The 15,924-nt window shown below is 58.6% G+C and overlaps 1 protein-coding gene across 4 annotated transcripts in view; it reads right to left on the reverse strand.

The window, feature by feature from the left end:
• TBC1D22A (TBC1 domain family member 22A) overlaps positions 1 to 15,924 on the reverse strand; it is a 323,966-nt gene that overhangs the window by 127,139 nt on the left and 180,903 nt on the right. For 3 of the 4 annotated variants that reach the window (XM_044940746.1, XM_006074970.3, XM_006074969.3), the window contains exon 11: positions 2,489 to 2,616. In XM_044940746.1, the coding sequence (XP_044796681.1) occupies positions 2,489 to 2,616 (128 nt within the window). Of the gene's footprint in view, positions 1 to 904; positions 1,502 to 2,488; positions 2,617 to 15,924 lie in introns of those variants that run through there. The other variant, XM_025282671.2, reaches the window with a different exon arrangement.

Raw genomic sequence — 15,924 nt, forward strand, 5'->3', positions numbered from 1 at the left:
CCACACTCTGCAGATCCATTTTCGGCTCCTCAAAATGCGCCTGACTTAATACCTAATTTATTCATAATGGGGACAGCACTATAGAAAACTTTGTGCTTAATGAGGGGGGCCAGGATCTCAGCCTCGCCCGCCACCAGTGAAGAGCATTCGCAATTCACGGAACATGAAGCTTTGTTTCCTGCGATGTTGCCGAGACCCGTCTGATAGCACCAGGCTGCCAGACCCTTTAACAACCCCCCCAAATAGATACTTTATGTCCCAGTAAACATTAGTGGCTAGAAATTCTGTGGCCACCAAGTGCCTAGAAAAGCAAAACCAAAGAGGGGGATCTGGGTGCCGTCTACTGACCAGTCATGGTTTCTGAAGCCAACACTAAAGATTAGAACATACAGGCTGCAAACAAGAGCAAAGTCAAAACCCAGAGATTCAGAGCCCAAAACAGCCCAGGTCCCCCGTTGGGCGTGAAGCACACGGGCAGCGTCAAGGACACAGCTCTGGGCTGCTGTTCTCCGTGTCGTGGGAGAAAGCAGCTTAGCGCACGGGGCTGGCAGAGCAGCAGCCTAAGCTCTCCACCCCATGCACAAACGCAGCATCCAGGCCAAGGGCACACTTGACGGGGAGGAGGCGGGAGGCCCGTCCAGCCTGCTCAGAGCCCCGGGGCCCCCACCCCATCCTCATGGGGTGCCTGCCCTGCAAAGAAGCCTGTAGCCTGGGGCCCCCTTTCCCAGCCTGTGCAGGCAGCTCCCCATCTAAGCCCGTGAAGAGCTGACATCCAGGGCAGGAAGAACCTTGCCTCTCGGAGCTAAGAGTGAGACCCAGCTTTTGCGAGGATCCCACCCCGAGTCCACACAAGGGGCCCGCTCGCTGCGAGTGGGGCGGAAAGGCCGTGTGGAAGCCCCGGCGCAGCCTCGGCAAACAGCTTCGAGAAAATGGAAAGACGCCAGAATAAGCAACGCCACTCTCGAGGGGACAAAGGTGGTTTGTTCCAGAAAACTCAATCTCCTGAAGAAATGAATTTCATCAAAATCGGTGGAGAGGAGGAAATTTCAGAGTACACTGAATCTGTCAGCGACTTTTAAAAATCTTTATAAGTAACTCGAAACACAGACAACAGGTGAATCCTGAGCAGGAGTGTTTCTGGCAGACGCGGCTGGGGCTCCCCTGGAGTCAGAGCTTCCCCACCACGCCCACCCCCAAACCCAGACAATGCTGCTGCACAGCAGGACAGGACCCAGACACAGACGGAGCCCAGACATAGATGGAGCCCAGACACAGACGGAGCCCAGACATAGATGGAGCCCAGACACAGATGGAGCCCAGGCACAGACGGAGCCCGGGCACAGACGGAGCCGAGGTACAGACGGCACCCGGGCACAGACGGAGCCCGGGTACAGACGGAGCCCAGACACAGACGGACGACAGAAAGCTCTTCTCCCAGTCTCAGCTGATCAGGTGACAAGAAATGGACTTCCAAAAGACCACGTTTCAGTGGAGACAGACTCTGAAGGCAAAATCAAGTGCAGCAAATAGAGCCAGGCAGAACGTGGCAGGACATGAGGGGTGGAGGACACGTGTGGCCCTTCATGAGGTGAGAGACAGGCCAGCCTCTGCAGGAGGGGAGGACACGGCCGGCCCCCCATGGGGACTCACATGGCCAGCACTGGAGAGGAGGGTGCGGCCAGCCCTCGGGGGGAGGACAGGGGGTCTGGCCCTCGTGGGGGTGCACGTGGCCAGCCCTGGGGAGATGCCCTGGGGAAGACGTCCCGGGGAGGAGGGGGCGGCCCTGGGGGGAAGACGCCCTGGGGGGAGACACCCTGGGGGGAGACACCCTGGGGAGGAGGGGGCGGCCCCGGGGAGGAGGGGGCAGCCCTGGGGGGAGATGCCCTGGGGGGAGACGCCCTGGGGCACACGCCCTGGGTAGGGGGGCGGCTGCGGGGGAGGGGGGCGGCCGCGGGGGGAGATGCCCTGGGGAGGAGGGGGCGGCCCTGGGGGGAGACTCCCTGGGGCACATGCCCCAGGGAGGAGGGGGCGGCCCTGGGGGGAGACGCCCTGGGAGGAGGGGGCGGCCCCGGGGAGGAAGGGGCAGCCCTGGGGGGAGATGCCCTGGGGGGAGACGCCCTGGGGCACACGCCCCGGGTAGGGGGGCGGCTGCAGGGGAGGGGGGCGGCCGCGGGGGGAGATGCCCTGGGGAGGAGGGGGCGGCCCTGGGGGGAGACTCCCTGGGAGGAGGGGGCGGCCCCGGGGAGGAGGGGGCAGCCCTGGGGGGAGATGCCCTGGGGGGAGACGCCCTGGGGCACACGCCCTGGGTAGGGGGGCGGCTGCGGGGGAGGGGGGCGGCCGCGGGGGGAGACGCCCTGGGAGGAGGGGGCAGCCCTGGGGGGAGACGCCCTGGGGCACACGCCCCGGGGAGGAGGGGGCGGCCCTGGGGGAGGGGAGACGCCCAGGGAGGAGGGGGCGGCCCTGGGGGGGTGCGGCCGCGGGGCCTCACCTGGTAGGTGTCCCACAGCCGCACGGTGCAGCGCAGGGGCAGCTCCCGCGTCAGGAGGTTGTTCATCCAGCGGAAGGTGAACTGCAGGTACCGCACCTCGTGCTGGCCCAGGTGCCGGTGCACTTGCTCTGTGGAGACAAACAGGCCCCGCAGGTCAGCAGAGCCCCGCCTGAGCGACCTACCCCAGTGCCAGGACAGACAGGGCTCTGCTGCTCCCAGAGCGGCACCGCCTCCCAGGGGAGCGCCACAGACGGCGGGGGCAGCACCGACGGGTGCTGAGCGTGCACCCCACCCCCAGAAGGCGGGCAGGGCCAGCCCGACCCGAAGGGTGCACGTGTGGGTCCCAGAGGATGGGGCACACGCGGGGACACGTGGTGGACCTCAGACAGAGCTCCATGGCCGTGCAGAGCGAACAGTGGGCAGCAGGGGGCGGGGCCGTGGGCACTCAGGACCCCCACCCCCAGGACAGTCGGGGTTCGTGGGGTTTTAATAATCGGGAAGTCAGGGCCGACTCCCAGGTTTCAGGGGTTGTGGCGCCCTGGGCGTTGGTTCACATCCTCTCCTCCCACACACACAGCAAGGCAGTGGATCGCCGGCCAAGGAGCCATCGAAGGCCTCCGAGGGTCCCCCCACCCCGGACCTCAGTGCTCACAGAGCAGGACCCCGTCTGAGCCCGGCGCCTGGCACAGAGCCAGGCCTGGTGTGTGGCGAGTGCCCGGCACGCTTGTGGATGGAGTGGAGCTGGGCTGGAGCCGGACGTGGCTCAGAGGCAGGGGCTGGGCGGTGCCCATGAATGAGCTGCCCGGGAGCCCCGGCCAAGTCCCCTTGCTTGCGGGGCCACTGGCCTTGTCAGCTGAAGCAAAGGGGACCATTTACCAGCGGAGAGAACAAACAGCTCCAGTTAGTGCCTGGGAGGCATGTGAGACTTTTCTAACGTAAACGGGCGAGCACACAGATTTGGAAGATTAAACACATACTTCTGAAACATCTGTCACTGAAGGAACCCAACCCAACAGTTAAAACGGGCCCTTTCTCTCTTCAGCAGCTCCGCCTGAGTCCGACCCCACCAGGCGCCGGGGAGGCCGCCCCGTCTCAGGCTCAGCCGGAGAAGCCCATCCCAGCCAGGGCGCCAGGACCAACAGCCAGCTGGGCAGCTCCTGCCCACAGCATGCTCGCCTGGGCCTGTGTGAGGGCAGGGAGGGGGCCCGGCCAGGGCGCATGCAGCAGCACGAACTCAGGACTGTCCCTCGCCGCGTCCTGAACGGCCCCGTGATGCTGGTCGGGCCCACGGACCTGCCTGGAGCCTCCAGGTGCCAGCACCCTGGGCACAGCCAGGGCATCTTCAGAACGAGGCTCACGGCATCAACTCCACGAGGACATGGGCAGAGGTTCCTCACAGATCAGCTCTTTCCAGGACGGAACAGGGCCCCCACGACCCCAACACCTCTGACACTGAAGCCACAGAGAAGGAAAGGCCAGCACCCTGCCCTCCAGGAGCTCAGAGGACGGAAAGAAAAACGCAGCTCCGAGCCCCATGTCGTCTATTTCATCAGAAGGGGCCTGGGCTTCTCTTATGCCCAAAGCAGCCCCGCACTCCCCAGAGAAATGAAGCGGGCAGCCCTGGGACCACCCAGCGGGGACTTGAGCTTCAGCCGCAAGGCTCTGCAGGACCTCGGAGTGGGGTGTCCTTGGGGAGCGCCTGCCTGGCAGCCCGCCCCCCTGGCCCGGCCATCCCGGCTGACTTGGGATCAAAGGCGCAGCCGTGCCAGGATAGCAGCGGGCGCTCCCCGATCACACGGGCGTGGCCGCTCCTCACTGAAGACCTACTTTCTTTGAAAATAATGATGAAGACAGATACAGTGGGCCGGGCACCGACTCCCCCACCCCCCAAGCCCCCAGCGCACGCAGTGAACGTCCAGGGAGGCTGCCTCCTGCTCTGAAGGTGCTGAAAAACGGACGCCTGAGCTCGAGCCACTACTTCCCATCTATACACATCGGGGCGCCTGCGTATATGCTGCAGTCGTTTCTCCTGTTGTATAAGTAACTGTGAGCAGAGGCTCTGTCACTGGTAAAGGTAACTCGGCTGGTGACGACTCTGGACTCGAAACATCCACGTCACTGGAAACAAGAGGAGCCGTGCAGGCGTGAGCAGGCGTGAGCAGGCAGGCGTGACGACCACCACTGCTCAGGCCCTCCCACAGCGGGCCAGGCGCTCATAGGACGCGCCCGCTGCCCACCCCCGCGGGACGCTGCTCCCGGCACCCGACGGGGGGGCGCCTGCAGGCCGGGAGGTCTGCCCAGACGGCCCGTCTCCCTCAATAAAAGCACTGCGTCCCGAGATTCACGCCAAGAAGGAACACGCCACGTGTCCTAGGGACTGGGCACATGTGAATGCACACGGTTCACGTGGGTCCAGATGCTGCTGAGACTCACCTTCCCAGAGAGTGGACCTAACCGCTCACACGCAGAAACCCAACAAAGAAAGCTGCTCACAGGCCTCCCCACCGCCCCCGACCTCCCCACCGTCCACCCAAAAGGCCGAGCGCAGGCTTAACATCACGCTTCTGCTGGGCGAGAAGCTGCCGGGTAGGCTTTGATTATGGGCGGGGAGCAGGTTTCAATTCTCTAATCAGCTAAAAAGAGAAAGAACAAAAACAAGAGCCGCTGACAGTGAACACAGCCCCCTTCCGGGCTCCCCCAGCCTCCCCTTTGCTGGGCTGGCTGTACAGAAAGGTGACCGGCGAGAAGAAGACAGCAGGGCCCACGGAGAGGCAGAGCGCAGCCACCCCAGGACCCCCGGCCAAGGACGGGGGCAGGAGGAAGGCATGCCTCGGGCCGGGCCAGCAGCTGCAGGCTCCCAGCCGCACGCAGACCTGCCGCAGCCACCCCCAGGAGCCACCAGGAGGAAAGAGGGCCCGCTGGGAGGGGGCCAGGGGGTGGGCAGACGGCAAGGCAGCGCAGGGCCCAGGAGCCGCGCCCCCACTCCCCAGGCACACGGCGCACCCGCAACAACACCTCACCAGCCCCGCGTCGGGCGAGGAGCAGGCCTGAGTTTGGGCCCCTGGCCTGGGGGCTCCCTCAGGAAGATGAGAGCCCTGCCGGACGGGAGGCCAGGACAGAGACCTCCAGTTACAGTGTTGGGAGAGCAGGGCACAGATCCCCGGTTGGCTTCTGGAATGTTCTCCGGGCACGGAGGACTGCACTGTTCCCTGAGCGGTGACAGGGGCGTGACTGCAGGTGGAGCTGGGAGCTCGGACCAGCCAGGGAGCCACCTGCAGGCGGGCTCACCCAGATCACAGCCCAGATCCACCCCAGGGCCACCTCCACAGAAACAGCAGGCGCCTCCTCTGCCTTCTCGAGAGGGCGGATGGTTTACCAGGCGGGCGGGAGGACTCTACCCCCAATCCACCCCCGTGAGGCTGCCGCTCCCGTCCTGACTTCCCAGGGACGCGGGTTCTTTATGGGGAGGGAGGTAAAGACACTCATTCTCTCCAGCCACTCGTAACCACCAGCAAAAACGGCTTCGGGGAATCATCTTGAGACCAGCTTTGATGGCCCACTCTCAGAACCAAGACAAGTCTTTCCTCTTAAGGTCGAGGGGAATCGCTCTACTGCTCTATTTGGAAGTCTCCACTTAAAAGTTAATTAACTGGTCTCGGTTTGGCAATAAACCTGGAGTATCAGTTTTGGGTGGAGGGTCACAAAGATGTCATCATTAAAGAGCAAAGAAGCTAAATCGCCGAGAGGGACCTCAGGCGCTCACCTCTCATCACCCACCAGGGTGGTCATCATCGCTTCCCGAGTGAACACACCCCCACCTGAGCAGCCGAAGGTGGTCCCAGCGTGGCCTGCAGAGCTGGGACCAAGGCCGGGGCGCATGTCTCTAGCACCAGCACCCACCCGCCTCATGGCCCCCGAGGGGAGGCCCAGCCCCCTCCTTCCTGGGGCTGCCAAGCGGGCTGGGTGGGCGGTGGCCAGGCCATCTGAGGGCCTCCCTCTAAACGGGGAGTCTTTTACGATCCGGTGTAAGTGCAGGCCTGGAAGAAGAACTCCCGGAGCAACTGTTAACGCTCCATGTCCTCACACAGGACAGAACGTCCTCGCCGGTCAAAGCCAAAGGACGCCGCGCTCTAGGCCTTAAAAGGCCCCTCGAGTCCTGCCGGGGAGTCGAGTGTGGTCCCACCTGCCAGCCGCCAGCCCCAAAGCCCTCCTGGGACCCAGCCAGCCCCAATACGGGAGGAGAGTTGGCTCCCGATTTTAGGAAAATAAATCCCTCTCTACCAGCTCAGGCGGGACATCTAAAAACAAGCTTCAACTGGGAGGAAAACGCAAGGGCTGGGGAGGCACAGAGGCCCAGAAAGGACGGAGGAGAGGGGGCAGAGGTGGGGAAGGAGGGTGCCCAGCTGGCACTGCAGCCCGGATCGCCCCAACAACACCCTGGCCATGGAGATGGCGGGAGGGCCAGCGGGCCTGAGCCCGAGGGCCTGGGACCACAGGGGGAGCCTCTGGGACAGGGCTCCTGCAACAAAGGCAGGCAGGGGGCAGGGGCGGGGGGCAGGGAGCAGGGAGCAGAGGGTGGGGGCTGGGGGCAGAGGGCAGGGGTCGGGGGCAGAGGGCAGGGGGCAGGGGGCAGGGGCAGAGGGTGGGGGGCAGGGGGCAGGGTTATGGGGATGCTGAGCCACTGACCCTTCACGGCAGGCTGGCCCGGCCCTCCTGCACGGTGCAGCCAAGTCCTCCCAGGCACTAAAGCGGGTATCGCCCCCTCCCTGAGTATCTGACACCCCTGGGGGTGCCAGGAAATGCATCTGAGTGGTGGTCCCTAGGGTCAAGGCTCTTGCACAGACAGCATGCTGCTTCCACAGCAGCACCGGGTCAGTGAGCAGAAGGAGCCAGCCAGTCCAAGAGGCGTCGGGCCCCAGTGTGGAAGGCCCCGCTGGGCCAGTGGTGGGAGGGTTGGGGGCAGGGTGTTCACACTCAGGCAGGACGCGTCTCAGGGAGGGTGGGCGCTCACCGAGCAGCCAGGGGTGCTGCCGCCTGCCCTGTACACGCAGTGTTGCTCTGTCCTCTACAGACGGCACACTGGCTCCAATCGTGAGCTTCCCCACCCGTCCTGCGGACTAATGGGCAAGAGGGTGCGGACGGGAGAGTCTCGGCAAAATAAAGGCCTCCGAGGAAACCTGCGTGGTGCCACGAACGTCCAGAGACTGGAATAACCAATGGAACTGCTCTAACCCCCCAGCCAATCAGGCTCCCTGTGAACAGACAGCTTCATTTTAAAACTGAAGGAAAGCAATGAGGCCCCAGACGCTGGGGGCGCCCTCCTGAGCCGGAAGCGCAGCAAATACCCTACTGGTAATTTAGCGACCGGTACCGAGCTTGCTGGGCGCCGTGCTGGAGGCAGGGACGTGGGGACGCGGGCACCTGCAGGATGCCAGGAGGAGGGAACTCTGCTCTGCCTTCAAGGAAGGCAAGCTCGACCTTCTGTCCTCCTCTGTCCTCACGGGCAGCCCCGCAGGTGGGGCAGCAGAAGGCACAAGTGCTGGCGGGGGGCCCGCGAGGAAGGTGGAGGCCTGGCGGTAGGCACCCCCACGGCGCGGCCACAGGCCACCGCTCCCCAGGGAACCTGGGGCAGGGGCGGGGCACACACGACTCGGCGCCAGGACCCACGGGCCCCCGCGTGGCTGGGAGACAGCTGGGCGGGCTCTCCCGTGTTCGGTCCCAGAGCTGGATGCCACACGGAGACCATCCTGTCCATGGGGGACAGAGAGCGGGCAGGGCTCCCGTCATGGAGAAGGTCACGCGCCGCTTGCCGGAGGTGCTGTGAAACACCGCGCAACGCCGCAGAGAAAGACCTGAAGGCGGGGCCTCATGCGCCGAAGGCGGGGCCTCATGCGCCGTAGGCGGGGCCTCATACGCCGTAGGCGGGGCCTCATGCGCCGTAGGCGGGGCCTCATGCGCCGAAGGCGGGGCCTCATGCGCCGAAGGCGGGGCCTCATGCGCCGTAGGCGGGGCCTCATACGCCGTAGGCGCTGAATAGATGCTAGCTGCCGTCACTATTTTATGATGATGATTAGCAGCAGCAGCAGCCGCCAAGTTCAGTCAGTGACGGAGGCTGAACTAGAACCCAGGGGTTTATACATTATTTATTAGACTATAGGAAACTTACTCGATTTCTTTTTTTTTTTTTGGACTGACTACAGGTTTATACATTATCTTTTAGACTACAGGAAACTTCCTCTACTTCTTTGATTTTTTTTTTTTTTTTGGACCGACTCAATGGGTATGAGTTTGAGTAAACTCTGGGAGTTGGTGATGGACAGGGAGGTCTGGCGTGCTGCAGTCCGTGGGGTCACAAAGAGTCAGCCACGACTGAGCGACTGCACTGAACTGAATAGATCCCTCTTCCCCAAAATGCAGCCACATAGCCATGTGGGTTTTCGGCTGAAGGCACGTTAGGCCGACTGGACGCCTCCTTGGAGAGTGAGAGCCCACGGCCACCTGCCGTCCGCTGGCCCCAGGTGGGCACAGCACGCAGCCGCTGAAACGATCAGGATGCTGCCGCGGGGACCACACCCCGGCCTGGGACAGGGAGACGGCTAGGGAGGGGCGCACGGAGGTGCCGCCGCGCCCACACGCATTCCTGAGCCTGGCGTCCGTGCCCATCACTGCGTCCCCAGGGCCCACACCCCCGGTGAGACGTGGCCTCCGTCCCCCGTGCTCAGATCAGCCAGGCCGGGACCTACTGATGCCAGCAGGGGAGGGGAGCGTGTACTGCTCACTGCCGCTCACTGAACATTCCACAGGCTGGGGTCGCTCCAGCAACTGATTTATCCTCTGCTCTCCGAAGGCTCACCTTGTAGCAGTAATAAAAATATTTTCACTTGGGTGGTAATAAAGCTGAATCTAGTTTACTAGCTGTAACTGAATTCTATCTTGAAAGAATAAGTCAATTTTAACCTTACAATGTAGTCGAGACAGCTTTCAGAGAAATTTCATTAAAATCGCATTTAACCTAAATTTAAAAACACAGGGAAAGGGAAAATGCTCACACAGATTAAGGCTTTAACACAAGAGGGTAGGACTATTCTCCATCGATACACATGGGCTTTTTTTTCCCCTACGAGTGAAAGAGTAACTGCTAATAATAATGACGGGCCACATCCCCCTCGGAGCCCGCGGTCAGCCAGGCAGTATCAGCCGTGCTAACGGGCACCCTGGGCTGGACTGAGGCGCCAGCCAAGGGAGGATTCCTGCCAGGTCCCACACGCTGGGCCGAGCAGATACCCCAGACTAACCCCCAACAAAGGAAGGCTAGCCCGCCCACCATTACCTGCCCGCTCTGCAGTTGGTAAGATTAAAATGATGATGACATAACATGGGTATAGAGCTGGCTGAGTCCACGATGTGCCAGGGGCCGTTCTAAGCATCTCACCTGCACTGACCCTCCCAAGGGACTATACTCACCACCCAAACCCACCGCCAGGCAGCAGAGCAGGAATCTGGACCCTCCAGGTCCCACCCTGCGCTAAGAGGTGGTCCAGGACAAGCCAGAGGCGTTCAGCAAGAAGGATTTCCGAGGAGCCCAAGGCAGGCCCCACGTCCATTCCTCCTCTGACCCTTAACCAGCCCGCCGTGTCCACTCATGGAGCAGCAGCCCGTCAGGACACAAATTCAGCACCTCCTTTCCCGCTTCCCCCACAGTGTGAGGTCAACCTGTCCCTCGGGTTCCCACCAGCTCACACGCCCCCAGCTTGTTAGTGCCCCAGCTCTTTAGTTCCCAGGACAACAGCCCCAAGGAAAGGGTTTCCAGGGCCTCCCAGGAAGGACAGGTGTCTGCTCCTGCGGGGCACAGGGGCATCTGGGTGGGTGGGCAGCCTTCCGCACACAGGCCTACACGCCTGGCCCCACCCCACCCAGCCGTGGCCTCTGCGTCCTGCAGCTTTGGAGCAGGTGAGAGCACTGAGAGCGTCCGAAGTGCAGGCAGACGGGAGGCTTTTTGCAGACCAGCCCTGCACACAGGGCACAAGGTGTGGAGCCAGGGAGGGGAGAGAGGGACCCACGCCAGCCCAGGTCCCCAGCCCCACCCCCAAGCAGCTCTGGGTTCCATAGGTGCCCAATAATGCACCAAACACACCAAAAATGGTTCATTATTGACCTGAAATTCAAATTGAAGTGAGTGTTCTCTTTATGCTAAGTCTGACAGTGCTAAGCCTAGGTAGGATTCCTTCCCGGTTTTTCCTACAGGAAGAGGAAGCAGAGCTTGGAGGGCAGTGCCAGCCTCCCCAGATAGCCTCGGGATGGTTTCGAGCGTGGCCAGAGCTCCTTCTGGGCCACAGTCACTGGCCATCTGGTTCAGACTGGCCCGCTAATAACACGGTCTCTCCTTTCCCCCCAGCCACTGGGGCCTCAGCTTTATGGTCCCTCCAGAGCTGAGAGCAGAGCCCTGAAGACCACGGCCTGCAAAGGAGTCACGGGCCTTTGGGGATGGGAGTGCCTGCCTCCTCCCACCCCCTCCCCAGGCTGCCCAGGACAGACACTGTGCCCGCGGGCTCCCCAACCAAGAACCACCCACGGGCACCCCTCTCTGTGCCCATTTCATTCCCCATGGGACAACTCGCTCATCTGTGAAGCAATTCTTTAAGATCTGATTTTCAGTCTTCTGAAAAAAAGCCCAGCATGGACATAACCAGATTTACACATCTGCTGAGGCCATCTTCAGATATTTCTTTTTAATACTGAAATAGGATCTCATGGTTTTTTCATCAAAAGATATGGCAAATGTTCCGCTTACATTATCTTGTGTCACAAAAGAGGCGTGAGCTCAGAATACAAAGTGGGGGCTGCCCCACAGGGGGCCCTGGCCCCAGGATCCAGCCACAAGGCTCTGACCACAGCCTCTCCACAAGCAAGGCCAGGGGCTGACCCTGGGGCCCCTAGGGACCAGCAACCTCAAAGGTTAACATCGGATGTGACAGACATAATCATAAACACACAAGGTGTGTCACTCAGATACACTGCAAACCGTGGCATTTCACGTTCAGTGTGTGTAAACACGCCGGGTGCAACATGGAGTTAAAATGCAGCTCTAGAGCTTTGTATGTTAGAATCCTATCAGCCCGCCGGCGTGTTAACGTATGTTTACTATTGAAGCAGTAAATTACCAAATGATTGGTGTGAACTGTTAATTTTACGCACAAGCATCACTCCCTAAGTAGGGAGCAGACTGACGTTAGCAGAGATGCTGAGGCCACGCGCGCCCGCCTCCGCCCCGCTCTCTCCACCGCGCCCCTCCCCTGGCAACAAACCCCGCCCGGCCCGGGCACGTGGGCACGTCCCTGTCCTCCCGACTTTCCACTTTCGCCGCAGCCCGTGACTCGGTTTGGCCGATGAAATGCAGTTGAGCGCTGGGAACCACTTTCTTTTGAAGCATTAGGAGTCCATGAACAACCCCCCAAGTTTTTCCCTGAGCCACAGGAAGCAAGCCAGCAAACTCCTGCAGGCAGCTGCTCTACCAGCCTGAGCTCGCAGGAGACGAGGGCACGGACCAGCGCCCCGGCCAGGCCACAGATGACGTGCCCTGTGGTGGGGAGCTCACGGGGAGACGCACAGGCTGTCTGTGGGGGTCAGACGCGCTTCCCTGGTAGCTCAGCTGGTAAAGAATCTGCCTGCAATGCAGGAGACCCCGGGCTGATTCCTGGGTTGGGAAGATTCCCTGGAGAAGGGACAGGCTACCTACTGCTCCAGTGTTCACGGGCTTCCCTGGTGGCTCAGACAGTAACGAATCCGCCTGCAATGCAGGAGAGCCAGGTTCGATCCCTAGGTTGAAAAGGGCATGGCAACCCACTCCAGTGTTCTTGCCTGGAGAATCCCATGGACAGAGGAGCCTGGTGGGCTACAGTCCATGGGGTCGCAGAGTCGGACATGACTGAGCACACACACAGGTGTGGGGGTGAGGGTCAGGGTCCGGTCTGTTCCACCAGCAACAGGGGTATCTGGCTTCCACCCAATGCAGACTTTAACCCTAAGCTGCCCACACTCCCACTCTTTCTCCCACAGACGTTTTGCACTGAGCACCTGACTCACCCCAGACTGGACGGGGTGCCGACCTGCTGCCTTCCAGGAGGTCTGAGACCACATGACCGTGTCCCTGGTCAAGCTGCGAAGGGAGGTGTGTGCTTGGTTTGCAGTCTTTCCCGATTACACAGTTTCTTAGAAACAGTGAGAAAAAACAATTCAGATTTAGGTGGCCTCTTGGACTTTCAAATTCATTCTTGGATATGAATATTTTTTGCTGGATGTAGACCTACCCACTCCAGTATTCTAGAGAATTCCATGGGCAGAGAGGTCTGATGGGCTAAAGCCCATGGGGTGGCAAAGAGTCGGACACGACTGAGCGACTAAGACTTTCACTTTCCAGACTCTAGGGTACAGCTATATCCTCCCAGTGCATGGAAGACATCTGCTTGTGCTTCTGTTGAGAAGTGAGTTCTCATACAGCCATTCTCAGGAAATAATCCGTTACTCTAGCTGCTTTAAGAATTAGTCTTCAAATAAATTTTACTATTGTATGTTTATATAGTTTTCTCTTTATTCTCCTGGAAATTCAAGGGGCTCTTCAATCTGTGGGTTGGCTTATTTCAGTAGTTCGGGAAAATAAATCATTATCTCCTCAAATTCTGACACTCTCTCTCTCCTCTCTATGACTCTAAATAAATAAATAAATATGAGGCTCTCTAGACATACCCTTCATATCTTTTATTTTCTATATTATCCATATTCTTATTGCTCCATGCTTTATTTTGGCTATTTTCTTCCAACCCATCTTCCCTTTCACTAACTTTCTCTATAGCCATGTCTAATTTGTTAAATCTGTACCCTGACTTTTTAATTTGGTTATCATATTTTTCACCTCTCATGTAAAATCATATAGTTTCTCATTAGCTGGGCAAATATTTTCAAGACTCTCTATTTTATATTTTTTCTTACACAGTAAAGAGAATAGTTTCACGGCCTATGCCTAAGAATTACAGAAACTTGACATCTTGTGGGCCTTGTCCTCTTGTGGGCCTTGTCATCTGTTGCTTCTCTTTCTTCTCACTTAAGAGGTCTTGAACATACACTTAGCTTTGACTACATGTAGATCATTTTACATGGAAAAAAAAAAAAAAGACAGAAACAAAGCTAGAACTCTCTGGTTCTACCATCCTCACAGAAGAGGCCCAGGAAATTTTTGTCTCCTTGTTAGCAGTTCAATGCTTTTAAGAAATCTGTTTTCTTTTTACCTTCTTTCTTTGCTTTTTTTTTCTGTCTTTCCTTCTACCTCCCACCCAATTTGTTTGTTGGCTTCAAAAAATTCTTATGCATTGTTTCGGTCTCCTGGGTGAGGAATCTGGTTGGAGTTGCCCACCCCGTTGCCACTAGCCGTGGAAGGCCCCTGGCCTCACCTTCCACAGCCCCAGTCAAGTGGCTCAAGGCTCCATCTCGCATTCTGTGGGAAGTTCTAAAACTCCCGCTCAGAGATCACAGGTCTCCCCTGCATTCCTCAGTAGCCAGCCTCCCTCTCTTGAGCCGATTACCACCCCTCAGGCAGTCTCTCAGGCCACTACCCCTCACCCTTCCATCTGGCCTCCTTACAGACAAAACCCTCTCTCTTCAGTCATGCCAGCTTTCTGTCTATGGAGCAGACTGCTTCTGAAGATCTGGGGGTAACAGAGAGTAGGGTAAAGCATGACTCAAAACAGAAAACTGCTTGAGAGTGCTTTCCAGAAATTCTTTAGCCAGTCGTCACAGTGAGAAAATGAGACAGTGACCCTGGCCTTCCAGCCCCTTCTGCAGCTCCCCCTCCATCCGCACTGCCCCCACACAGTCCAGGCCCCCAGAGTCGTCCTTCAGGAGGACAGTGGGCGAAGGGGGCGCGGGACGCCTCTCCCAGGGGCTGCTGGTGAGAGAGCCAAACGCTCCCAGTTCCGACACTTTCTGCCTGAAGGCCCAGCAACTCTTCTGAGGCTGTCACAGAGGGTCTTTCAGGTCTGGCTGGAAGAACAGTTACAGACAGGTTACCCAGCCTAACCTGCTACCAAACAGAGCCTGCTCTGTCGTGAAGCACCGATCATTTAAACAGAACCACCACAGGGTGAAAACGCCCTCCTCAGAAGTCGTGGGAGAATAAGAACGGGGTTTACTAAAAAGCCCAGGCCTGGCTGGGGTTCCCTCTTTTAAACAATCACCCAGCGAATCTCAGATGTGCTGCTTCTGAACCACAGCACCAGAGAAAATCGATTCAAGCATTTCCCAAACTGCGGCCCTGGAACAAATGAGCACTAACCACACGTTTCTAACCTCCACAGAAATGCAAAATCCACCCTTTCGGAGAACCAGGAGAGGAGCCACTGAGTGTACTTCAAAGATCCAAATGAGGCTGGGGGCGCGCAGGGAGGTGGGGGGAGGTGTGAAGCTGCCGGCAGGGAAGAAAACCCACAGCATCCGACAAAGATGCCCCCGCGAAGTGAAGAACAAACGTACATAAATGCAGTTATATAAGCAAAAAAACCGTGCTGTGAATAGGTGGCTGCCACCCAGCTAAATATATTGAATCAGATAAAGTATTATTGGAAGAACCGTGCAGAACTTCATAATATGGAAATTAGGTAATAACCATTAGACACAGCTGAAAATCAGATTCAATCAAGGGACAGAATGGAGTTGATAATTTGTATGACTCCGTTTTATAATGTCATTCAAACGTTTCCCAAAAAAAGAGCCTTTGTTGGGAAGATGGGGACGGATACGCTGTCTACTCCTGAGGGTACAGCAAGGGCAAAAGGGACGTCCACACCCTTGGAAGGCGGCCCTGGAACAACGGTGGCTTGTCTCCGCTTTGAGCAGAGTGCGACACCTCTGCAGATTCAGTGAAGTCACCCGTCGAGGTCACGTGGGGCTCGGGGTGACAGAGCCTGCCTCCCCGGCACAGCGCCGCTGACCGCCTGGTATCACAGGCCCACGCCCGGTTCTGCATGGTATCACTCTGTTAACGCTCTGCTCATTAATTTAACAGACGCTCAGGAGGGTACATTTGGAATGGGCCAGCATCATCTTTCAATGTTCACTTAATTAAACCCTGCTATTGCAATGTGACAGTCAGCACATCACAGGGGGAGTTATTTTAAGGACGAAGGTAGAAAGTATTTCAAAGCCCCCACTTACACATGAAAGCGTAATCGAAAACGGCCGGCACACACTATGATTTTTCTGTAATATTAAAGACGTTATTTTTCCGACTCGGTAATTAATTGGATTCCGTGGAGAAATTACGCCGGCATCCTTGATACCAAAATGACGTGCAGAGGCAGGAACGCTGGGCCAGAGGCCGGCCATAAACAACCAGGCTGCCGCCGGATGATGACAAGCACCGGCCTTAATAAGAGTGAGGGCTGCCT

The sequence above is a fragment of the Bubalus bubalis genome, chromosome 4 (genome assembly GCF_019923935.1).
Source record: "Bubalus bubalis isolate 160015118507 breed Murrah chromosome 4, NDDB_SH_1, whole genome shotgun sequence".
Taxonomy (NCBI): Eukaryota; Metazoa; Chordata; class Mammalia; order Artiodactyla; family Bovidae; genus Bubalus; species Bubalus bubalis.